Here is a 26,438-nt window from a genome sequence, read left to right on the forward strand (position 1 = left end):
AGGAAGTTTTCTAATTGGCAAAGTTATCCTTATGTGATTAATGGTGCAAGTCAAAACTCGTTTCCCTTCTCTTGCGCTTTGATTCTGAGCCATAAAGCTTCTAGGATGGGCTATACCTCATAAATTTTTTTTTAATGTCCTAGGAGGTATTGCTGATGCTGTAGCAAAGTGGGTTTTTAAGCAAGGCTTCAGTCCTCTTGTACTGAATTTGGCCCAACACAGGAACAATGAAGATAGTACTAAAGAATCTATGGAAACGCATACTAATATCTCTCTTGAGGAACCAGAAGCAGATGCAGGCTTGGAAACAATCCTAGGTAAGAAAATAACATGATTTTTTGAATTCTAAATGTCTGCAGAGAAGTTCTAGTTGCTACTGTTGTGAAGTAGCAGAAATTATAGTGGAAGAGGTCCGTCTGGTAACTTCAGATTTCCTTTTTCTAGAGCTGCTGCAACTGGCATATCGGCAATTTCCATGTAGTCTCAAGGTGGATGTGCTCCACGCCCATTGCTGTTGGGAATATGTCGTGCAGTGGAATAAGGATCCAGAGGTAAAAGAATTTAATTTGTGGGGAGTAATGGTGAAGACCAACTCAATAGAAGCAGTTTCACAAGTTTGTAATAGTTCATAAAAACTGTCATGAAGAAGTGTGCTTTGAAAGCACACTTGTTACAATTTTTCTGTGATAAGTGACAAGAACAAGCTGAATTGAGAAAATGAATGCGGGTCCTGAGGCTGAGTGGCACCTCACCAAGACAGGACAGTTTGTTTCTAAACTATCAGATTCTCAGAACTGGAAGTGTGGAAACTGGATTCAAATAAGCAGCGTGCAGGAGGATTTTGACTGTTTTGTGCAAGTACAAAACAGTTTTAAGTACTGCAAAATAGTGATGCACCTTTTCTCAATATGCTAAAGCAGACCACAGAATACTAAATTTTTCAGACTAGAATTGATTCCATTTAAAGAGGGAAGAGTTTTCTTGAATATTCTTGGATTCCATCACCACTGCTGGGAATTGTCATAGGAGAAAAGAAAAAAAAAAATTCCTTTTTTGCACTGCTCTTCTGTAGCTTCTTTAGGATTGGAAAATGTTGTCTTATGTTCTGTTGATAATAAAATTGGGATTAACACACCTTAGATCTATGCAACATAAAACTTTGCTATAGAATGGAAGATTGCTTTAAGGTTAAAAGCTTACTCCATCATAATGAAATGGAGTAGAGATTAATCCTTCTAGCACAAGTGGATTTTGTATTTGATAAATTACTGTAGTCAGTGGTGGTACCTTTCAGCAAAGGGTATGTTAGCAGTACACACACTGAAACAAAATCCTGAAAATAGTGCTGAAATCACAATGTGTTTCATGACTACTGAAACATACTTTATCACGAGCAGGTATGTTTGTCAGAGATGACCACAATATCAGAATAACTTCCAAGTTTTATAACTGTCAAAATATTAGCTTTAAAATAATCTACCCGGATCCTTTAAGAATCAATATTTTACATTTAAAACAAGTTTTGAATAACATAATAACTTGTTCTTTTGCTTTTTTGTTTTACATAAGGAAGCATGTTTTCTCATTAGGTCTATAGACCATCTAAGATCCATCATTAATGCTCACGTTCAGCATGGTATGTATGAAACTATTATTAATCTTTGAAATTATAAAACAGAATAATGACTGTCAACTGGTGTGAATGTATGCAGTTCATAGCAGTGATGAACATTTTGTCTAAAAAAACTGAAACAATAAAAAAATCAAACCACCTCCGCCAAACCAAACCAACAAAACAAAAAAACAAACCCAGAAATAAAGCCCCAAAACTTTCTGCTGGCATTCAAGCTTCTGTTCTTCATGTTAAAACTGATTTTTCATCAGAAGTGTGAAAATAAGTTGGTGAGATAATGTGTTTAACTAAAAAAAATTTAAAATAAAATTGCTCTGAAACGTTTTTTTTGAATTTGTATTTAAATAGTGGCACATGCTTCTTGACACTTTTCATACATTTCATGCATTTCTTGATAACTCTGTTTAGTGAATGTGCTGACGATCGTCTTTTTTGTAGCCTGTATACGTAAATAAGGAGCGCTCTATACCTAAAACACCAGTCTTCAACCCTCACGCTTACTGCTGAAGTTTCTGTGTGCCTATGATGTTTAACCCAGCCTGCATAATATAATAATTTTAATGAATTATTAATGGCACTTCTGATTGTATTTGATCACCAAAGGTGGGCTCCTCCTGAGAAATCTGAAGTCTAAGTCTGAAGCAGGGAGGATGACTCAAAATTCCTTCGTGTTCCATTCACCATGTTGTTTTAATTCCTCTTCCCCCTTGTTAAAGCACCTTCATTCTATTGCTCTTCACTCCATACTTAGATCTCCTTTTGATTCATGTGAAGCTTACAAGTTTCTAATTGTTCTAGGTATCGCTCTGATGATGTGGAATACATTCATAGTGAAAAGGCTTTCTTCTGCTACCTATCTAATGGACAAGGTGAGTGCAGTATTCTGACAATATTTTTGAGGCTGAATTTTTATTATTAACTGAAAAGTGAAACTAGTATTTTTAAACCATTGTGTTTGTGGGTTTTTTTTAAGAAGTTTGGAATATCTTTGATTCAAGCATTGAAATCCCACTGCTTGTTTGATTTATTATGTAGCTAACTTTTGGGATTGATGAAGGAATGCATTTTTTAAAATACGAAATCTGTGGAACGATCAACGATAGGCAGCTTTAAGTAATAGCTGGTCAGGACTGGCTGATGTGTACGGAGGGTTTATATGCAGTGTTAGCTTTTAATTGCTAAATAAAAAGTATTGTGAAATAATTTGAAACTATATATGTGTGTATATAAAATTTTAAGTTAGAAAACAGTAAATAACTTAATGTTTTCCCGTGCCTGTTTCCTGTAAGTTATTGCCACGAAACTTGCAGGTTCCCACAAGCAGCAGCTTTACCCAGTGTGGCAATCCAAGTTCTGCATGTGTGAGCTCTTATTCTTCAAAATACAGAACATTTTGTGGATGTTGTTGAGCATTCTTAACTATTGCCAGCATTGTAAATCAGCTTCTGTAGTAGTGTGCTGCTCGTTCACTAACTAACTGTTTTTCCACACATTATTACATCAAGCAAATATGAACTATTTTCTCATTTTATACTAGGAAAATACTAAATAATAATTTAAAATACTGGATAACAAATACCTTATGATGAAAATTATTTAATCATGCTGATTTTTTTTTAACAGGTTGGAAAAGCTCCAAAGGACAGATTATGCAGAAGGGCAAGTAATACTACTTCTGTCTAAATGGAAATAATAAATAAAAATGCCTTAATTTTAATACCAGTTTGTGATTTGAATTTCAGAAAAATTCAAAATGCGCCCCTAGAGAAAATGTTATTAATTTTAAGAAATGTAAATTAACCTTTTTCTGACAAAGCAAATTTAAACACTAGAATAACTTCAAATATTATAGAAGGTAGACTTGAGACTATAATATGACTAATTACTACTCTTTTGCATGTATAACTTCATTAGTTGAAATTTTTGGAAGACATCTGATATGCTCAGAAAATAAAATTTACTAAATGTGATTACTTGAGGAATTCAGTCTTCTTTAGAGATACAATATTGTAAATGTCTAGATTTAACTTCTTATTTTTTTCCCTGTTATTTCCAATTCTTTGTTGTACTTAAGTGAATATCTGTTTACCTTTGAATATAATAGGTTAATAAACTGAGCTTAACAATGTGTTTTATGCCAACAACTGTCTTCTCAAATATACAGAGCTAATAAAAGCCTGTTTCAATTCCAACTGAAATGCTTTAACTCCTGCTGTTAACAGGACGTAGGAATGGGTGACACAGCAATGACAGCTTTTCTTGGCTGCTGTTCAGATCTTCTGCAAACGCTGCTAGAGGTAAGTTTTTTTTTTCCCCATAGAAAGTAAGGAACTACTTGATTCCAATGTAATTTTAAAGAATATTGTTATACTAATTTCTGTACCATTCAGTTCAGACAAATGCTCATGAACCTTTAGAAAACATTAAATTTTCTTTTTTAATTCTATTGCGGATAAGCGGTAAGTTGTTATTAAAGCCGTGTCATTTTGTGTGTGTTGCCCTGGCAGGCTGATGTTAGCAGTGATGAAATGCAGGCCCCTGTCTTAGACACCGAAGATGCTTGGATGTTGGTGGAAGGACCGGTATCGATAGTGGAACTCGCCCTTGAGCAGAAACGCATTCACTACCCCCTGGTCGAACACCAGTTTGTGTTATGTATGATCTTATATGCCATCATGAGGTTTTCTCTGAAGAGCGTCAAGCCTCTTTCGCTGTTTGATAGCAAGGTACGTCTTCTGAAAGCTTGCGTGTGTACATCTTAATATTGCTGTCCTTCCTCTTGGTATCTATAATGTATGCTTTCACACCTTAAATAATCCATGCGTAATTTTATGAAAGACATTTACTCCACTGTGGTGCATTAATGAAGTTGTCACCAGAATTCAGGCTGGAACCCAAACTTCACGCTTGTTCTGATGAATAAGAGATTTGTAGTGACCTCAGATGCATGAGAGTCAGCTCCTTAATGATTAGCTGGCCTGAAAATACTGCATGGTAAGAACACTGAAAAACAGGGTCTTCTGGTTGCTTTGAGAAGTGCCAGGTCAAAGAAAACATATATATAAGGTCAGAAATGTTATGTTAGTGTCACTGTTTTACCCGTTATTGCCCATGATTATTCCAGAATTCTGAGCATCTTGAAGAGATTAAAGAGATTGACGTTTAATGTATAGAAACAAACAAACAAAAAGTCACTGCATTTAAAAGGCAGTATATTTCCAATTGGAGTGTGATCCTGATACAAAGCAGGCACCACACATTGAACTCTACCACACCACAATTCTAAAAGAAACTGAAATACTGATTGTCGAGGGTTTAGATTGTGGGGTGACAATCAAACCCTGGCAGATGTATTGTTAACCTCCTCTCCCTCCCCACTTCCCCCCTTTGCCCTTCCCTCTCCCCTCTTCCCACTAAGGACAGGTGATCGGGTGGGAAAGAAGGACAGAGAGAAGAGAGTTGGAAAAGTTAAAGATGTTTTACTAATGCTACTAATAAGACTAGAGAAAAATAATACATAATATACAAAACCAATCTTGAAAGTCTCAGCAACTGCAGAGCCAGCACTGAAAGTCCTGGATTAGACTCTGTAGCCAACCGGAGCTGGATTCAGTCTCTCACTAGGCCTCAGTTCGCCGGGACAACTCGCAAGGTCCTCTCCTAATGTCGGCCATGAGCAGAAGGGAAAAAAGGAAAAAGGAATGAGATCCTCGTGATCTCCCACTTTTATATGAAGTATTCACGTGACTGGAATGTTATACACCGTTGGTCAGTTTCTTGGTCACCGTTTTCTCGTTGCTCCTCTTGTGAGATGTCCATCCGTGCTTATCAATAAGTTTGCATTCCATTGCTAGGTTTACCAAAACATGTGTCGGGTTCTCCAGGAAAATGCAGCTAACATGAAGGCTTTAGCTGACAGGCAAATTCACTAAAAGAGAAACTTGTTTTTTAACAAAACCGGGACACTGATGTGGACTGTCATTTAATCCTTTTTGGGGAGAAAACAATTTAATTCTGTAATACTGTGCAGAAGATTTCTTAATGATTTACTAGAATTTTATAAATGCAGAATGTTACTCTTGTTTTGCCATAGGTTCTTGTCTGTGTGCCAGCTCTGATGAAGCAGTTGGATCCTGTTTTAGCATTTTACCATTGATCAAATGCCATCATTCTTACACCTTTTTTTTTTTGCTTACCTGTTAACAGCATTATATTATACGACCTTTTGTCACTTAAGAATGCACATTACGTCTCGAGCAAAATGAAATTGTGTTCCTATGCCTCCTTTCTTTTAACTACAACTCTTATTCTCAGCTGCTGCCTTTTTGCCATCACTCACGCCACATTCCCATTTGTTCTCTGAGCTTTATGTGAGAATTTCTAACAGGCCTTTAGAGGCCCTTGGCTGGTGACTGCAAAAGTGATTGAAGGTTTCAAAGACCATTTCTTACTTTATTTCTAACACGGCGGGTCACTATCTAGATGCACACGTTCATCAGTGTTGTTTAACATCAGCATTTTTTGGTACTAGTTTCCCTACTCCCTGCTTGGCATTGAGTGTATCACTGCTGAAACATGGTGGGCTCAGACAAAGGCTACCACATGCCATGGTTCAGCATTTTACCTGAAATTTGATTAATCCGTAGTTCAAGAAACCTTAAATTAAAGTGGCATCAACTATATCAGTAAGTAGTAAAGAAAATGTATTTTTCTATCATCTGCTTTGCATTTCTTGCTACGTGTTATGCTTGGCATGTTGGTCCAGAGCCTGGGACCAGGAAATGCATCCCAACTCTCAGCTCCAGTTGGTAGAATATCAGATATCTAATTTAGCAGGCAGGTAGTTTTAAGTTTGAAAGCAAATCCTTGACGTGTTATGATTACATGAACAAAAGTTTGTTTCGTTCTGTTCTTTAACTTGCAATATTGATTTTTGTCCCCAAAGAAAAGATACCATACTAATTAAATGTAAAAAATAAGTGGGCTTCTTAGTATTGGATCAAAATGGATTACTTTTATTCCCCTGTACCTCTGAGGCCTGACTTTGGTTCTCAATTTTAGGGCAAAAATGCGTTTTTCAAAGACCTTACTTCAATTCAGCTGCTACCTAGTGGGGATATGGATCCAAATGTGTTATCCGTACGACAACAGGTAGGTATAATTTTTGTACTCAAAGTTCTTCAACTGCTAAAGCTGCAATTAATACTGAAGTAACTTGAAATTTTTGCTTCCAAGTTCTTGGTCAAAGTTGTGAGTGCAGTGGTCCAAACATTATGTTCATCACAGAAGGACAAAGAAGTCTCAGAAGAGGAATTGTTTCCTTTTGAAAAGGGGAGGAATTGGCCAACTTTGGCTGTGGACCTGGCTCGGTATCTTCAAGTCTCTGAGGATGTGGTCAGAAGGCATTATGCCTGTGAGCTGTATAGTTACGGCATGGATCATCTTGGTGAAGAGGTAATAAAAGCTTTTAGCGATTATAAATAAATATAGCATTATGTCAGATTCTGCTAAAATTACTTTTTCACTTACTTAAGGTGCCTGGAAGGATTAGGCAAGTATTATCAGGCTCAGGCTGAAAAAGTCAGAGGCTGGAAAAGTACTTTTTCAAGACAGATGATTACCCTCAGTTTTGCTTCTTTCCAACAGGAATCTCTGTATAGCAACTAGTAGAAACATGAGAGGAAGTTACACTACTAGTCTGAACCAATACCACCTTTTTTATGGTACTGCATTTGGTAGTTTGAGGAATCTGCTTTTTTTGCTTGTAATCTCTTGTTTTCCTAAAAGTTTACCAGTCCTTGGACAAGAAAAATCCCTTCCGTGAGAGGAAAAGCAAACCAGAGATTATATGGAAGTGAGGAATATGTTGCTGCGTTGTAAAACAGATCTCATGCTAATCACTGTGTAAAGTACAGAGTAATTCTCTGCCTTTGTTCACTTTTCTGCTCTTTTGAAGCATTTAATAACGTGTTTTATTACAGTATCAGGTAACAAGAAACAGTTTCAAAACTATTTGTCCTTTAGTATGGAGAAATTTTTTTTGATACAGCTTCCAATCCCTAACATTCTGTGATTCTGTGTGTGATTCTCAAGTTCCCAGATGAGTTGTGTTGTGCTCAACTGGTTTCTAGTTCCTTCTATTTTTCTGTTTTCAGGCCTTTCTTCAGGTGACTGACAAAGAAGTGCTGGCATCGCAGCTGCTCGTGCTGGCTGGGCAGAGATTGGCCTTTGCTTTACTTCATACGCAGACGAAGGAGGGTATGGAAGTCCTCACTAGACTGCCTCCAACACTGTGTACTTGGATCAAAGCTATGGTAAGTTAAGCTCGATTTAGGAAAACAGCTTGATTTTTCAGAACTTCTGTTCACCAAGACAGAGATTACATCTGAATGGCCCTTTCTTATTAGTGGAAACAAGAATTAGTTCTCATTTTTCCTGTTGCTAGTTCTGTTTCATGAATGGTAAAAGCAGTTTTGTGAGTCAAAGCATCAGTTTAATTGAGTTAATAAACCTTGGTAATCTGTTTTACGCAAGTTTGGGAGGGCATATAAGCAGACGATCACCCGTAAAATTACTCTAATGCCATGTTTATTTTATATAGGATCCCCAGGAACTTCAGAACATTGAAGTGCCAATCGCAACGACAGCAAAGCTGGTTACCAAGGTCATCGAGCACTTACCGGAGAATCACGGGCAGTACAGCCTGGCCTTGAACCTGATCGAGGCCGTGGAGGCCATCGCATCGTGACAGCACAGCTCTGCTATGGATGGAGCACGACAGTGCATGATGTTACACGAGACTGAACCTTACAGAAGTAGTAAACTTTTGTGTGGCTCTTGTTAAAAACACCGCTCCCCATCTCAGAAGGTAATTTTAAATTGGAGTATATTTTAAATTCTGCACTAGTACAGAGATGTTTAGTTTCTAGTACACTTGTCAGTATCTGAAACGCTTCGTTATTTATTTCTGACTTGAGCGCTTTTTGCGGTAGCCTAAATTGGATATATATTTGACAGCAGTTTTAGTCCATTTACAAAATCACATCTTGTGAAATTCTGTATTTCATGCTGGCAGTAACTGCTGCAGTTTTAATGTTCCATGTATGATTTGTTTTTCAAAACAAGCTGTAGAATTAGACCCGAGAAAAACTTCAGTCTCTGAAGTTACCATGTAAAGCCAATGCTGCTTTTTCAGAAGCTCGAGCTGGTGTTGGGCTCATGCCTTGTAACCGCGTTATATGTGACAATGACGACCGCACTAGACGTAGGACGAAACGTGCTGGGGCCTTATGCAAAGGGAGAACAGCCCACACTCAGAAACAGCTTGGGGAGGACAATCCAGTTCTCCAGACACAAATACAGACTCAGCTTTTAGTCCGGATCTCCCAATGTTGTCTCTCTAGGCTGCCGGGCTTCAGCTAAAACTGGATTTACATCCTCCTTTAGTACTATGCTCTGCTGAGTTAAAGTAGGTCAAGGAGTGTCTTACTGTAAGGTTGTTCCCCCATCTTATCACTGTAGAAGATGTAGTATGCTCTAAATCTCTGCATATGTTAACTTGTAGTCAAAAACTGCTTACGTAGTTGACCCAACTTCACTGATGATCTATAGTACTTACTACTTTAGCCTTAAAGAAACCACTTTTATTTACGGTACCTACAGGGAATCATATAGTGAGTATCTTCACTCTTGGAGTGGTATTAAACATGATTATCTTTCATCAGTTAGTAATGTTTACTTTCTACCTAAAGGAAGCCAGGAGAGAAAAAATAAAACTGTTGTAAACTGGTTTTGTGTTGAAATCAGCTGAAATTGCTATCTCCATCTTGTGACCAGCTCCTCTTGCGTTCTGTGTCAGAAACTTTCATAGTATTCTGCCTGGCTGGAGACAGAATTTGGTCTCACCTTTCTGAAGTATGTGCTGCTGTCATCTCCCTAGACTCCCCCTAAAAAAAAAAAGGTTACGGAGGTGGCTTGTTCTACAGCCTCCTTCATGTGTTCAGCATCTGCACTTTAATGTAGCTGATGAAGGCTTCTTGAAATGTTTTCATATTAAATGTGTGGCTTCCTATAGTGACAGGAGATCAGACAGCGTAAATAGCAAGAATTCTAATAAGAGTAAGTGGCCAGCCCTGATCTGTGTTTTAGATATTTCCATGACTGAGGTTTAAACAGCTGTAGGGGAAAAATGGGAGAAGGCAAGATTGTATGGGTGGCTTTACCACCTTGCCTGACAGCACTTCAAACTTCTGCAGAAATGGGTATGCCAGAGATTTGGTCATTATGGAACCCGAGGAAAACCAAAAATATTTCTTAGTTGCATTTACATTCCTGTATCCTGGTACAGCTGTGTGAAGGATCTTACTGTAACCGAGTATCATGTCAGAGCGGACACACTACACCAATCAAATCTGTAATGTATTGTAAGTAATACTCTGTATATAGTGCTATTTTGTGTCTAATTTGCTGTGGATTTGTGTAAATTGAATAAATAAAACTTGAGGTTTCATTGTGTCTTTTCCTTCTGTCACCACCTTTTCCTCTTCTGTTCTGCAAGAGTAGACACTCCAGGAGAGAGAGGACTGGTTCTCTGGGGCTCTGCAGAACTACCTGCTGACAGTATAAAAATTAAGCAATAGCTGGTTTACTGTGGAGTTTCATTAAACAGAGGTGAGCTTCACAAGAACACAGGCTGCTAAAAATAAGTAGATCAGTCAGTTATTTTGAACAACCCTTTTTATTAAGCTGAAAAGTGATATACACAATTGGGTATATATACATAAGCTTCCCTCCCCAAATACATAATTCTGCTCAGGCTGGAGCTTAAAGCATCTGGTTCTACAGACTTCAGTACACAAACCTTCTGCTGAGCCGCTGCTTTTGCGTACCTCAGTCCTTACGGTTCTGGAGCAGCTTGTGCAGAGCTGTTTCCTCTTCACGTGCTCCCTTTCCCTGCAATGACTTTGAGGCACCGCGGGCAGGGAGTGCTGGAGGAATCGGAAGTGTATCTCCTGCAGCGGGGGCATTTTGCTTTGGCAAGTGGTAGGGCTATAACTTTATAGGAAGATTCTTCACGGATGTCGCCACCTGTTGAAGAAAGCGTTACCACTGAGACTGCGTAGGTGGAGTTGGTGTACTCGGATATTCAAACAAAGCCAACAACAAAGTATGCAGTAGTGCAGAAAAGAACCAGAGCCTGGCTGGAATAGTTCTCTCACCTTCCAAGTTGATCAGAAAGGTCCCTTTGGTGATGTTTGCATCTGCAGGTGTTTCTTTAGGTAGCTCACTCAGCAGGGTTGTCTGGGAAGCCATCATTATTTCATTCAGCTGTGAAACACTAGAGGTTTCTTCAGCCTGCAGTGCCTAAGGAAGAGAGTTAATTCTCAGACTTGCAACCTGTTTTTTGTTCCTAGAAAATGTTACAGCAAAAGCAGAATTACTGCGTATGTGACTGCAATAGCTGCCAGAGCCTTGTCATGAGAAGAGCACAAGTTGGTTTACACATATTAGTGCCTTTGTGTGTCTAAATATGGAATCATTTTGGTTGGAAGAGACCCTCAAGATCATTGAGTCCAGCCATTAACCCAAAATTACTAACTAAACCATGTCCCTAAGAAACCTCACATACACATCTTTTAAACACCTTTAGAGATGGTGATACTCTGATTTTTCTGGAAAGTACAAAGCAGAAGAAAGTTGATAGAAATTAGTATTTTTTGCACAGATAACACTTGGCTTTGTTGCATTTTTTACCTCCATTAATTCAAAGAGCAGTCCCGGCTCAATTACAATGACAGCTTCATATTCCAAAGCGTTCTGGCCAGAGATGGACCCAAGGAAAGAGTCTCTCATTGCACATGCTCCTTCTATGGCTTCCTCGATGCCAGGCTTCTTCCACGCTGAGCTTGCGTTAATCCAGCCAGTACGAAACACACCCTCTGAGTCTGGAAAGCAAAGCAAACAAAGGAATTCCTAATTTAGTGTCTTTCTAGTCAAGTGTTTATTACACGGGTGAAAAATAATGGCATATCTCTGTATTTGTGTTCCTTTTAACTGTGCAATTAAACAGTGCACTAGAAGAAGTCCTTGGAAATTATATGTGCTTTACCTTTCTTGTAAGGGAGGTACTGGAAAACCTCCTCTGCCAAGTGAGGAAGAATTGGTGCAAATGATCTGACTACTATGTCTAAAGCCTGTGCTAGCACAGTTTGACACGAACGACGCTTGGGATCTTTTTCTTCTTCACAATAGAGCCTGCAAGACAGAGATGAAAGTGTTTGCATGTTCATGTTACTGTTCTTGCTCAAGAAGAGCTGTGCTTCGCAGACTGCCATTGAAAGTACAGAAGTCAGGCTTAGCTTGCCTTTCTAAGGAAAGCTTTTCCTAATTGCCCTTCCCAGGCAAGCTCAGTGGCACAGGTATGTGACCATTTGCATATTCAGCCACATTTTGTCATAGGAAAGGAGATTTTGTACATGGGATGTTGATTTGCTGCATTCATATTGAAGAGAATGCTCTCAGGGAGCTGAGCCTGCAGCTCTCTTAGCCCTTTGTTCTAGATGAGCATTAGGGCTTTTTTGGGCTTTTTTTTTTCCCTTTATTTGCATTTTGGAAGATGAAGATGAGTAGAATCCCCTCCCTCCTTCCTCCGTCAGACAGCCCTGTCAGTATTTACCAAGCTATCCGTCACATCCTTAGGATTCTTTAGCTGGTTTTTAGATCAGTGAAAGACAATAGGTTGCCCAATAAGTGCGAAAAGCCCTTCCCAAATCCATATGAACACACTTCTAGGCAGAAATAGACTCAAGAATCTGTCTTTAAGACCATTTAGTTTTAAATGTGCACACTTGATTGCCTTTTAAAATGATTCAGTACCCCTAGCAGACAGAATATAGAAGCTGAGTGATGACAAAGATACTCCGCTGCAAGCAGCTAAACTTTCACCTGTGTGCCTCAGCGCACTACAGAATGAGACATAGCTGCGAAATGTTCTTGAGAGAGCTGTAGTCACTCAGCTTTTGCCTGGGAAGTTACTACCTCCGTCTCAAACTAATTAACTTGTTTTTTACTCCTTTAAAGGCAGAAGCAATGAACCTACCTGTCTTTGATTATGCTGAAATAAAAGTTAGATAGGTTTCTGGAACAGAACGCTTGCAATAATCGAACAACTTTGCTATAATCGTATTCCTTGTATGCTTCTGTAACCTGGAGAGGGAGCAGAGACAGGATCAGTTTTCTTCCATGGTATACAATGACAATGAGCTAGAACTTAGGCAAACTGTAACGGGTGACACACAGTCTGGGAGAATCTTTTACTTAAAAGGTTATTGGACGGGGGGAAACAAACAAAAATTCTTAATTCAGGTAACAATGAGAACAAAGAAATAATTCCAATTCTAATTTGAGGGGAGAGGACATTAGCAACCCCAGCAATTATGTATGTCCATATTTTCTCATTCAGCAGAACGCTTCTGAGTGAAAGAAATGACTAATTTTTGGGCTACAGCAGGCTGCCAAAGCTCTACAGGTTTGGGGTTTGTGGGTTTTTTTTTGTTGTTTTTTGTTTGTTTGTGGAATTTTTTGTTTTGTTTTTATATCCTATTCTAACTATTTCTGAAGACTTCTAACTTGAGGCCTTGGGTTGGGGGAAGTCAGAAAAACTGGTCCATGTCAAAACCAAGTTAAGAATGTTAAAAACAAAGCCATCCTCTCAAAAGTTGAAATAGGCTTAAGGAAGTGCACATTGCAAATAAACCTTTGTGGTTGTCGTTTGCCTACTTGACCCATATGCTCTACTCATACACCTAAAGAATTTGCCTTAGAGGGTATAACCAATGAAAAATGTTACACATACATTCATCTAAACACAATTTAACCTTACCTTGCTGCCGTAATCTTGCAATAAATGCAGCATGTACTGATCTACTATGTACATCTCTGAAGCAGGGATGGAATCAGTTTCTGGATTGAAGCCAGCCAAGTTTCCCAGCATGAAGCGGAGCGTATTCCGAAGCTGGGAACAAACCAAGGAAATTAAACATTAATGGTCTGCAGTTCAGATGAAACACGAGATGATAATATTCTGTATTGAATTAACCGAGGTTGGTTATTTTCCAAAATGGCTGTCTGAACAACTACAAAGCACCAAGAAGAACATATGCCAAAGGGATCTATAGAAAAGTGGAAAGACTGGCTATTGCCAAAACATGCTGCAAAAAACAGTCTTTTCCTTAGTATACTATTTTATCCACAGATGTAAAGAACAACAGTACCTACCTAAATGAGTTCGGAAAAGCTTTCTTTACTCTAAAAGCTGAAAAGCCTTGCAATGAATTCTACTCAGCAAAGAAACCACAAATGTAAAGAGGACCTGTCATTAGAATGAGGAGCATTAGAATATTTGCCTCGTACCTTGTTGATGTCATCTCTTGCAGCATTAAGTACAACGGGCCCAATCAGCACCTCGGTGAAAACGTTCGATTCTGCCACCCACCAGCGGAGAACGTCAGCACCATACGGAGGATCCATGGTGTGATCCTGGGTAGGGACAGAAAGGCACAGGAGTGAAACTGGTAGGGGTTCTGCCCCACAGCGAGCAGCGCAGTTCCCTGCTGCCAGTGCTGTGGCCACAGCTGTGAGTGTGCCCAGAACCCACTGGATCTGGGGGCTTAATGGTAAATCTTGCTAAGAGCGTAAAGCCAGGACTACAATATATACTCACAGCACTTGCCTGTGTGCAGGCAGCACTAGAACTCTCTGAGATAAACTCACCTTACAGCCTTGAGTCCTCTGAATGCCTAGCATTAAAATAACCATGTTAATATCTAAAACTACACACTTTTTTTTCCCTTTCAGATTGTTTTTCACCTCATTTTCAACTCTGAAAATGGTTTGTGTCCTTTTTGAAAGAATAGAAACAATTGTGTTTTATTAAATCAGATAAGCAAGTCTTTGTGAGGACTGATTCTGTTGTCTAGCGCAGGGGTGTCAAGCCCATTTTCACCAGGGGCCACATCAGCCTCGCGGTTGCCTTCAAAGGGCTCAATATAATTTTAGGACTGTATAAATGTAACTAATCGTACTTGAGAGTTGCAAAATCTGCTTAGCAGCCTCAGAAAGAGCAACAGCAGGACTAGGGAGGGAAAAGATTCAGAGCATCACCTGCAGTGCAACCCCCCAACCACAGAACGAAGCAAGTGAGCAGAGCTGTGCGTTCACAGCCCAGGCTGGCAGCAGACGGATCGCTCTGACTGCTGGACTGCCAGGCACAGCTTGCAGGTTTCTATTAATTTGAAAACAAATGTTAATTATTATTATTTTTTTAATCCACCCCCATAATTCTATCAACAGGGTTCTCAAGTAAAAAGGAACCATTCTACACCTTCTATATAATGCATTTTCTTCTCCCTTAGGACAGAACAAAGGTGGTTTGTAATTTCATTTAGGTGCTACAGCTGAAGCCAAACGACTCAAGGTTTTTACTCCAGCCAAACGGAAGTGCAGTGTAGCCAAAGCCTAGAAAAGCATTATGGAGTTCGGCTCCAAGACAGCTGCTTGGAGAAAAACATGCCACAAGACAGCTGCAGAATCTGGTAGCGAGAAATTGTAACCAGTGATTCTAAGAAACTCAAAAGAGCTTGACTTACTTCTCCTCCATTGATTACTACATCAGGGTCAACCACGTTGCCGATAGATTTAGACATCTTCTCCCCTTTCTCACCGAGGGTAAATCCATGAACTACTAGAGTCCTGAAGAAAAAAAGTCATTAAGACAAAATCCCAGAAAAAATATCTATGTTAAGAATATATTTCTAATGAGGATACTCCTAAGTCAGAACATACAGAAATACTTTATTTTGGTAAGCCCGAGGTTTCATCTGTTGAGTTCAATCAACCATGAATATGCTGCACTACCCTTCGCGTGGTGCATACAACTCTATTTTCCTCATTTAATTTTACCATGCAGGCAACAGATTTTTTGCAGACACACCAGGGCACATGTATTTCAGATGAATTAAAGATGAAAGTATTATTTACTCTTTAAGCTAATACGTGTCCAAAAATTGCACACGCTCCTTGCAACTGACCCGCATTCCCCTTCCCTGTGCTTTTCATCTTCAAGGCAACAAATAGTCACAGCTCCAGCATAAGACGTGTACACAGTGATTCTGAATTCCTTACAGCCTAACATGCAATTCACACATCTGTGACTATAAGAGATTTTCCTACGGCATGTCCCATAGAAACTATGTGAGTGAGAGAGGTGGGAAAAGAACAGACCTGTATCTGATACTATAACAGGATATATCTGAATCACTGAGAAAGAAAACATCTATTAAAATTATGACGGAAAAAAATTAAACAATAAATCCATTATAATGTAACCTGAGAAAGACTTTATACTGAAAACATATGAACATAAATCAGGTACTAAGCAATGGCCTGGTTGCTCTTGTTTGCACACTAATGTCCATACTATCAAAAGGACGATATTTAATAAATGAACTAGCAATGTGTTTGCAATCCACTCACTTACTTATATGGTGCTTTTTTTCTTGTTGCCACACTAGTTAATAGAGAGGATTGAAACCAGCCTCCCAGTTGGTCTTTTCCTTCAAGGTATGTATCTGCTCTTTGCTCTGTTCCTTTAAAAACAGAAGATTTTGTTTTTTAAAAAACCATCAGCCTAAATCTTAAACAATTAATACACTTAACAGAAAATCTCTGTGAGTGAAACTTACTCTGCTCTTCAAACCCTGTAGATGAGTTGCTTACACAAACGGTGTATGGTCACTTCAACATGATACAAGCGATTCATTAGTATCACAATTTTTTTATATATCCAAGAATTGCCGAACTCCAAAATTTAACAAATAAACTTGCTTTCCCCCAAACAAAATAATACATTTTGAAAATAGAGGCTATCATGCTTAGAGCACTTCATAAGAAGTTCTCAAAATACTTTACTCTTAAACCAACTGAAAGAGCCAAGAAAAGATCACATACTTTGGAATTAATAAAAGCTGCGCTACCACCCAGAACTCCATCAGTGGGGAATCACTCAGGATACAAGTCACAGACGTGACGTGCCTGACCGGCCTGTGTAAGGCATCAGGGAGTTTTGGAAGAGACCAGGGCGGGCTTTGGCAGTGACTGCAGCTCACCTGTGACAGAATTGACATTTCTGGTCGCTGGTGTTGCGGAAGATTAAAAAATTCAGGAAAGGATTAATACAACATGGGAAACAGCCTCTTGTGGGAGAGAGGGGGCTGGAGGAGCTTAACCAGGGGAAGGCTGAGTAGAAATGTTATTCCCTATAAACACAGGACGAAGAAGGAATGTTGGAGAAGAACAGCTGGAGCTGCTGAGTACTGTGGGCATCAGAGAAGAAAATGGGCTGCGGGGCACACAGCCCGGCCCTTCGCTGAGTGCGCGCTCCAGCAGAACCGCACACCCGGCCTTCCCCAGGGGCTGAGGCAAAGCTTTGATGGTTTGACTGGTGGGAGTCAGTCACCGTACGAACGGGTACAACATGTGTTGACTCAGGCAGTTCCTCCTGGTCCTAAACGAGGTCTGAGTGAGACCAGAATAACGTGGAGTGCACACGACATGCAACTCAAAGCGTACAAATGTGCAACTTTACATGCACGTTTGGCCCGAATTAAGTGCTGACTCTAAAAGTTAGTGATGTAATTTTCCAGATACTCAGACAAAAGTTTCTCTAGTCATTTTTTATCTAGTAGCTCCTTTTATCCTCTTTCCTCCTAGGACCCCTGAAACAATGCTTCTTTCTGCTGCTGACACACTGCATTTATTTGTTTAACTTAATGGAAGTTTCGATATTGAGAGCCATCCTGCAATAAAAGGCAGTTCAACATTACAAAGGTCAAGGCCATGAGGCTCCAGCTAGCACAGGAAAAACCTGTGGGTGGGTGTTACAGTTCTTTTACACATTTGCTTATTCGTTCAAGAAAATCTACAAAGAGCTTGGGTTTTATAAGGAGAATAAGCAGGGATCAACCTTTGTATTGAAAGACCACAAAAATACTTGTGAGGACAAGATTTTAAAAAAAGGCATTTTTGGTAAAGAAGAAAATAAAAGTGGAAAATCTGTAACAATACATTTGTTATTTCCAAGTAGTTTACTAGCCACTGGTTTTAGAAAGGTGAACTTCTCATGGAAATGCAAGTAGTTACAACTTAGAGAAGAACTTAAAGATACAAGTGATTTCAAACAGCAAACTGTATTGGTCTTTTCTGACAGGAACTAAGAGTCCATCTGACAGGCTGGCTCATGTAGCTTACAAATTTAATGGACGCCTCAACATTTTATCTCTGTAAAGTACAAACAGGGGCTTTGGATATACAAAACCTTGTAAGTGCTTGTGTAAACCCCCCACCTCATTTCATTAAAGTTGCAATGGTTATATATAAATCAATTCAAACACTGCGCACATTTCTTTGCAAATGGGAAGAGCATGTATGACAGGCCAAGAGACTTCTCAGTTGTTTATTTTACACTGAGGTATAGTACATCGGTCATTAAGGAGAATTACAATTACAATTTATGATCCTTCTGGTTCATATCTTTGATCTTACAGACTTTGACTTTTAGATTAAAAGTCTTGTATTTTAATGCCCGGAACAAATCAGCTAAGATAAATTCAAGACTCTCAGTCAGCACAAAAGTTTAAACACTTAGATAGGTGAGTTGTAAAATACTCACATTCATTCAGTTAAATATTAGCCAATAAGATAGGGGAAAAAAGTTATGATGCTGAAAACCACCATAATTGTGATACAAAACTATGGGTGAAAAGCTGTGTGACTTTTACCAATGGTACATCACATCACGGTATGGTCCGGTGTGCATTTGTATATGAAGTATTTTGAAAAATTATAATCTCAAGTTTGTAGTGCAGATGGAACTCTGTCCATGAAATGTCAAGACCCATACGAGAATTTTAAGACAAAAGAATTCTCTAAAATGGATACTAGAAGGACAGCTACTGAAATAAGCACTGAACACAAACTGAATTTCAAAGAAAAAAACAAAGTCATAGGCAGCACAGCATTGAGTACATTGAGTATGCAAAACCAGCAAATGTTTCTGAATCAGATTTTGCTTTCAACACACCTCTTTTTTAGAGGCAGGGTATTACCACTCCTCTACCCCACAGCAGCACTGTGAAAATGAATTTACTCATGTACGAAGTATTCAGACTTAAAATTCAACGTTGCATAAAAGAATGTGGAAACAGTTCTTTCAAAAAATAAGAAAGAATTAGATTAAAAATAAAGAAAGGATCACATAGCACAACAACAAACCGTTCAGTGAAAACAGTGTTAGGCAAGCAGAGCATTAAGGAAGCAAGTCTTATCCCAAAAAACCTTGAGTAGCAGTGGGGTTTTTCAGAGCACGTTGCGCTTGTGGATCTGCTCTCGATAGTGCAAGTGGGGCAGTATTTATTTTACAGACAATCTAGTTATAACTGAACATTTCTGGGTTTGTGACTACAGCAGCTGCATCTTTGATCTTAGTGTGTAAGTCACACCTTCCTGCCTGCCACACAACTGATGTAGAACGGTTCGGTTAATTTGTCATTTAGCTAGAAGTGGGACCTTTGACACACCTTGGCTGGAAAAAGGAAGCCAACCATAATTTAATGAAATAAAAGAGCAACTTTACGTCATTTCCATCAGAACTATGACCAGTCTCTGACAGGAAACGCAGCAGGGCAAGTGTTAGAAGTATGACTGTATCCATGCAATCTGTGATTTAGGTCACTGAGCTTGCTGTCACTGAGCAATTCCTTTAATCTGTTAAAAACCCTCATATTGCAGAATCTCTCTCTCCTCTTTTTCCTCACCCCTTTCCCAACCTACTGTATTTTTTGAAATTAAATCTGTAAGGCCATCAGCTAAAGGGATGCATTTTATACCCGCTGCATCTCATCTACTAAGCTTACACAAAGCTAGTCCCAGTCCAGTGAAAACTCAGGCCTAAGTTCTGCAAGCTGCAGAGGCACTGAAGACAACAACTTATTTTTGCGAGACTGGAAGCGGCAGAGAAACCTGTAACACAGTTTATTCCTGCTGGTTACTAACAGACAGATCACTCACTTCTAATTTTCAATAACTTGAGTTCGTGGTAAAGTGAAACAATTCTAAACATTAGTCATAGCATCACAGGATGTCCTGAGTTGGAAGAGACCCACAACCATCATCGAGTCCAACTCCTGGCCCTGCATATGACAACCCCAAAATTCACACCATTTGTCTGAGAACTCATGGGAAGGCAGGTGATAAATGCTGGTATCACTCACCTCCTGCTACAAAATGAACAGGCAGCACTTCACAGGGAGCACGCCAGCTCCCATGTGCCTCTGTGGTCTCAGAAGCTTAAGCCACAGGAAGTTTTTCTTCCCACTGTGACATTCTCTAAGCAATTTTGGATTTCTTTGCGGATTTCATCCATTTTTTTTCGTCCCAAGAACACTTTGGAAAAGAATCCCATTGCTTAGCCTGTTTCTAAGCCCTGTCAATTATTTTTATCAACACAGGAAGTTCTGCAAAATGTTTGAACAGATGGAATATATTGGGAAATACAAGACAAAACTATTAATTCAACAGCTTCTCCTGCAAAGTGCATTTTTCAAAAAGGGTCGATTAAAACAGTAATTTCATATGAATCACTGAGACTGCACTTCAACTTCTGGCAGTGGCTGGGAGCCTCCATTATAGAGGAGAAAAGGTAATGCAACTTTTGTGTCATTTCTGAAGACATAGAGGGTTATGCTGGTTAGTCCTTCCCCCAAGTTTTGAACCAGTCCTGGCAGACAGCACAAGGAGATGCCTTACACACCCCAATTCCAGCAACTTTCATGAAAATAAATTAGATAGAGAAGAGGAACTTTCAATGGTTCCAAGAAAGAAGAAGTCTGTACTATGAAAGAGCCAACATTTCTTAGACATTACAGAATCTATAAAGGAGCCCTACACAAATTAAAAGTGGAGGAAATATTAAACACTATGAACATTAATACATGTAAAGGTCTTCTAGAAAATGACTGTTTGCTGATGGTACTATTGCCTGACCACGTTGCTAAGAAATAAAACCTCTGGTACTAACGTGTTTTACAATTCAACAAGATTGTTATCACGCAATTGTGTACTGAGGGTTTAAAGTCCAACAGACTTGAAGTATGGGACCAGATTCTTCCTTTAGAAAAGACGCCTGACTTTGGACTATCCTCCAGACAAACAGTGTGTATTTTATATATTTCTACACAAATATGTATCTGCTACCTGCTGAATAGCAACTACTGGCAGTTGGAGCTAAAAATAGCATATAGCAAGTATAAATATTTTAAGTGACAATATACTGCTTTGGTTACTGAAAGTAATCAGAACTGGAAAATATACCTACACTCTTCTAATTATAGAAGTTACTTATATTCAGTATCTGGTCTCAATTTTTTTATGCTTCAAATAGCATGCACAAGTACAAACTGAAATTTGTTAACTGAAAATAATTTGAGAGTTACCAACTAGCAGCAGAGTACCTTGGCCGTTTGCGTAATGAAACCTCTATACTCAAAACAAGCATGTTCCTATTAGAAGATATATGGTATGAAACATAGGAGAATGAGTCAGAATATTAGAAAAATCTCATCTTCAACTATGCTGGAAATGAGTTTGCCAACATTAAACCCTTATCTTTACAAGCAAAAGCAGTAATAAGTCACAACCAGTTTGCTGCTGGAATAATCTAACTGAGTTTTGCTGCTACCAACATCATCACGGAAAAGTCACATTTTGTTCTCCAAGTATTCTAAAAGAAAGATCAACATTTTAATTCTGTACCTTCCAAAACATGAGCCCAGGAAGTTCCACTGTCAAACCAGATATCTAGGACATCCTGTCCCTTGACATAATCCAAAACATCACGACCACCAGCCTATTGGAAAAACAATTGTTAAATAATGCAAACAGAACACTCTGTATCATCAGTGTTTTTTGAAGACAGACCACTCTCATACAGGGTCTGCTACCAACTTTGTGAGTGAATACCAAATAATTTAGATAATTTTCCACAATAGTTTTCAGATAATTACTGATGAAAACCCAAAACAGAACAAAGAAAGATGACCAAAAAAACTGAGATGGCAGACAAACTAGCACACAAGCTGTGGTGTTAAAGAACACAATAAATAAATGGAGAATTACGAGTTAAGAAGAACTAAATGAAAATTTTAATCTTTTTTAATGACAAAGATTTAATATATATTTGGGCTCATACTTCGGTTAATTAGGATGTCACTTGCCTCCTGAACTAAAAGAGGGAGGAGGGAGATCTCTGCCCTGAATTAATGGCACAAAACTGATTGTGTGTATTTTGCCATACTTGGATATCACTTTCTGAATATTCCTTTCACAGGACACCTTCTCATGAAGGTACAAGACTGAAAAGCGTCATGGGACTATATGAAAGTTTTATATTATTTCCAATCACTGAACCATCTCGAGCACTTTCTGTATTTGACGTAAAAAAATTACCTTTGCTACAGCCTCTTTTGATAATAGTTGTTCAATAGGAAGGGTCCACCAGGCATCTGTTCCTTGCTGCTCCACTATTTTGATGACGTCTGTGACAGTTTCACTGGGTTAGAAGGAAAAAAGGGGTTTATGAATTGATGAGTTAATTGTACCTTTCTGCAAGTATCCCAAATCCAAAGTGATGAAATATACTGATAAACAGATCAAGCTACTTAAACGTGTGATCTTCCAGCTTTTAATACAGACAAGCCTCCAGAGAACTTTCTACCTGTATTAAGATTTCCTGCCTTTGTAGGATGGGTAGAGTTGTGTAAAACCCAGATATACAGAAACGTGAATGTATTCCAAACAGCTTTTCCTGCAAATACTCAATAACTGGGACCACAAAAAGATGCCAGCAGCTTGAAAACTTATAAAATCACTTTCAATTGTTATTTCTTGACCTTAGATTTACAGAAACTAAATAACTGCCCCCCCCCTCCCCCAATATTTGGTCTTTTTGACAACAGGCTTCTTTTCTCCACTGCAAAAAGAGACCTTGAGAAATCCTGTGGAAATGGAGAGTTAGGTAATGGCAGCATTTCAAGTAACATACAAAAATATTCAACTCCTGCTTGTCTGGATCCCCCCTTTTTAGCAATCTACTTTTTAAATTGTAAGAAACATATATAAAAATACATTAATCCTAACAATGAGGGAAACTGAAACTTCTCTACCCAGTAAAGGAATGATGTAAACAACCCTTCAACATACACTCTGAAGGTAACATATAAGTTCATATGGTATAGCATCAGCCAGGACAAAGGTCCTGAAAAAGTAGATACTATGGAAATAAGAGAAATTAAAAAATAAACTAAGCATTTTTTCTGATGTGAACAGATAACACTACCACAAAGCATGCACTTCTGTCTACTATTTATGATCCATTCAATCATTGTCCCCAGTAGGTAAGGCTATGGGGAATTAATTTTTAGTATCATTTAATGCCAAGTCTAGACATAAATTAAGATATCTTAAAAAAACCCAACATAACTCCCCCCCACTTTGTCTTGCTGACTCACAGAACACAATAAAGAGGTGATTTTTAAGACCAATGTTTGGGCATCATTACCCTGAAAACACAAATAGCATATCTAACTTCTTTAGCATCATCACTTTGATATTCTGTTTGGACTTCAGCACAATATTTTTTTCTCCACTACTAAATCAGTTGAGCTACATCACTACAACATTTAGTGGACTCTTAACACACAGAGATTTCAAGCATGAAAATACAAGAAGATTTAGAACAAATTATTATTTAATTACATTACATGAGGTGCAACATTAAGAAGAAAATGCAGTTTTGCTCTTCATTCTGGGAATAAAATGGAAATGATGGACCAACAATTTTTTATTAGCAAATCAATCATCGAGTAATCAATTTACCTCTCAAAGTAAATTCCTGTAGAGCATCCCAGTAGGTTTTCAAGAGAAAAAAACCTCAGTAACCAGTAACACTCCAGCTAGCATGCCACCACCATTCTTGCTGTTTCAAGCTAAAATGGGTATCGCTCACCTTCCAGTTTAATGATGATAGGACACAATTTATGGCTCTGTAAAGTATCTCCTAACATTCATCCTGGTGAAACAACATTTAGGAGCTCTGGTTCTGAATAGTATTGTTTCCTTCTAGAAATATTTGCACAGAAGACTATTTGCCTATACTTCCAGATGTGAATTGTTACTTTTCCAAGACAAAAGCAAACTACTCCAGCCCTGGCAGATTGCTGGCAGGCAGCTGATAAGTATCCCTTACATATTGCCTCCTTCAGGCTAAATCTCCAAATCAGGAAAGCTCCCCAGAAAAAAATAAAAATTAAAAAAAAAAAAAAATCAAATAAGCCAAGGAGAAATTTGTTTGTCTTAGCCCAGACTGAACTACTCCACTGAATTTTTCTCTCTCTTGCAAGGTCAGCATGTTCCACTGAAGAGGCTTTACACCCAGACCTTCAGCCATGACACAGACCCCACAACCTGTGAATATTTTAAAAAAAAATATATATATACAACATTATTTTTCACTCCTTGCCAACAGAAGGCTCCATCTTTGATTCTTCTCAAATAAACTACCAGTGTATTTTTAAAGACAATTACAGATAACTAGTTGGCTTCAAGTTAAAATTTCAAGAGCTCTCTCCACAGTCTCAATGCCTTCCTGTAACTGGCCAAGTCTTATCCATGGAATTCACCAGGAGAAGCCACAATAGCTGAATTAAAAAGAGGATCATTTACCCTAAAACATGCCTATTACCACATAAAATGTTAGTGCATGTTGAGTGATTCATGGAAGAAGTCAATCAGTGTTCAGCTAATGGCTCTGGCATCAGAGCCAGAATTTTTTTCTAATCAAGAATCATACCCATAATTAGTACAGAAAAGCTACGAGCATGCCCTATAAAGCAAACAGAAAATTTAAACAGGAACTAAGCTTGTCTTTCACTTCACTTTTCCACATTGCAAACACACTTCAGTGAAGGAACATAAAATCTAGTGGCAAATTCATTTCCAATCTATAGATTTTTAAAGCATTCAACAGGTATTTGTTGACATCAGTGTTTGTAGAGATTTTTAAAAGCTGACAAATGAAGATACAGACCCAAACTTAACAGCTACCTTGGAGAAAATATTGGAATATACTCTTAACAACGTTTTTCAGCAATGGTCTGGATTCAGTTTGATCACAGCAGCAATCTCAGTTTGTCAGATGTTCTAAGCTTTAACCAAACTAAATATGGTCTGAAGTGCCTGCAGCTTTCTGACATTGCAACTGTTGCTGGCAGTGACATCTCAATGGAAGAGATAATGATTTAGGTCAAGCCTATCGCACAAATATTTGGAGAAACTAATAGAGGTGGGAGGGGGCACACCTGAAATACTGCGATAGTGCAAACTGTGTGACCTGTGGTGAGGGTGACCTGTGCTCCTTTCCACCGGAGACAGGGACAAGAAGGAAACACAAAGCCATGCTATCAGTCTCTCTTGGGAAACCATTACAAAATGACTGCCTTCATTTACAGTAAGTATTGCCAGTGCCACACAACAGTGCCTACCAGCGCAGAGGCACATTCCTAAAAAACACACTATGCATCGACCTCTTACCAGGTGTATTGCTGTGCAACGCAAAGGCTTATATTGTTAACTCATGAAGGGCACAATTACTCTTAAGTCACATTTTCGTGACATGCAAACTAACACATACAATTATGCTATGGATGAAAGTTTTCAGACAACTAGAAGGTCAGATTTTTGTTATCAATCATCTACAAGAACTAAGGAGTCAATGACTGTGAAGTCAACTTCTTATTGACCAATATTCTCAAAATTCTATCATAGTTTCAAATCAAGTAAAGAAAAAATTAGCAGTGCAAGCTTCTTTTCCTTATATTCAGTTTCCCTACTGAATATAAGTGAACATTAACAGGCAAGTATTTTATACAGGGAGACAGTTAAGACCAAAGATTTACAGGATACCATTTCAACAAATACTTTTTCCTCCTACAGTTTGAAAAACCCAAGACAAACAACAAAAAATCCCATTCCTCTAATCTTTTCCCAGGGTCCTTATGATTAACTATTACCACGAGAGAGAGATGTAACTTTATTTGAGGTACCTGTATTGTAAGGAGGAAGATTTTTGCAAAGTAGATTTATGTAAGGTGCAAGTGAAAACCACCTTTCTCAAATAACTACTCATCACTTTATAATCTGCGGGCTTCACCGTGAGCATGATAATTCCCCGAGTTAGCAATAAACACCATTGTAAAACTTTGCCCTGTGTTCATACGCTATCTGGAAGGACTCGCATTACGTGTCACTCGCTACGTTTTAACACTGCAAGCCCTACGGCAATTCACGCTACCACGACACCAGCCAATCACTCCCAAGTCTGATATTGATTATGCTGAACACTTATTTAATGTGTTAAACAGAAATTAGGCAGCATTAAGATATAGTCGTGAAGAGAAGAATACAGCGCCTGATGTTCTCTCAACCTCTTTTCAAATGTCAGTAAAGGCAAGTTAATCTTTTTAACGCGAACATTGATACTTCAGCAGTAAGTACTTAGATTAAGATGCTATTGCTTACAAGTCACAAGCCTTAACATTTTAAAAACAAATTAGAGTGCGGGGCAGATCTATTTGAAAAACAGGTGTGGGGTTTTTTGTTTGGTTGGATTTTGTGTTTGTTTTTTTTTTTTTTTCCC

At 38.6% G+C, this 26,438-nt stretch overlaps 2 protein-coding genes across 3 annotated transcripts in view; one reads left to right on the forward strand and one right to left on the reverse strand.

Annotated features, from left to right (window-relative positions):
• The window catches only part of RAB3GAP2 (RAB3 GTPase activating non-catalytic protein subunit 2), a 48,144-nt gene extending 38,002 nt beyond the window's left edge, over positions 1-10,142 (forward strand). For both annotated transcript variants that reach the window (XM_065833829.2, XM_071805967.1), the window contains 11 exons: positions 144-317; positions 445-551; positions 1,570-1,636; positions 2,432-2,502; positions 3,257-3,292; positions 3,856-3,930; positions 4,141-4,359; positions 6,695-6,784; positions 6,869-7,087; positions 7,789-7,947; positions 8,235-10,142. In XM_065833829.2, the coding sequence (XP_065689901.1) occupies positions 144-317; positions 445-551; positions 1,570-1,636; positions 2,432-2,502; positions 3,257-3,292; positions 3,856-3,930; positions 4,141-4,359; positions 6,695-6,784; positions 6,869-7,087; positions 7,789-7,947; positions 8,235-8,381 (1,364 nt within the window). In that variant the 3' untranslated portion in view covers positions 8,382-10,142. The remainder of the gene's footprint in view (positions 1-143; positions 318-444; positions 552-1,569; positions 1,637-2,431; positions 2,503-3,256; positions 3,293-3,855; positions 3,931-4,140; positions 4,360-6,694; positions 6,785-6,868; positions 7,088-7,788; positions 7,948-8,234) is intronic.
• Positions 10,143-10,351: 209 nt separating this feature from the next.
• The window catches only part of IARS2 (isoleucyl-tRNA synthetase 2, mitochondrial), a 28,153-nt gene continuing 12,066 nt past the window's right edge, over positions 10,352-26,438 (reverse strand). The window contains exons 13-23 of the mRNA XM_065833896.2: positions 22,193-22,295; positions 21,500-21,593; positions 16,170-16,278; positions 15,280-15,382; positions 14,045-14,170; positions 13,515-13,646; positions 12,732-12,838; positions 11,742-11,887; positions 11,387-11,577; positions 10,852-10,996; positions 10,352-10,720 (exon numbers count right to left, since the gene is read on the reverse strand). Coding sequence (XP_065689968.1) covers positions 10,569-10,720; positions 10,852-10,996; positions 11,387-11,577; positions 11,742-11,887; positions 12,732-12,838; positions 13,515-13,646; positions 14,045-14,170; positions 15,280-15,382; positions 16,170-16,278; positions 21,500-21,593; positions 22,193-22,295 — 1,408 coding nt within the window. The 3' untranslated portion in view covers positions 10,352-10,568. The remainder of the gene's footprint in view (positions 10,721-10,851; positions 10,997-11,386; positions 11,578-11,741; positions 11,888-12,731; positions 12,839-13,514; positions 13,647-14,044; positions 14,171-15,279; positions 15,383-16,169; positions 16,279-21,499; positions 21,594-22,192; positions 22,296-26,438) is intronic.

This window comes from Patagioenas fasciata, chromosome 3 (assembly GCF_037038585.1).
Source record: "Patagioenas fasciata isolate bPatFas1 chromosome 3, bPatFas1.hap1, whole genome shotgun sequence".
NCBI classification, from domain to species: domain Eukaryota; kingdom Metazoa; phylum Chordata; class Aves; order Columbiformes; family Columbidae; genus Patagioenas; species Patagioenas fasciata.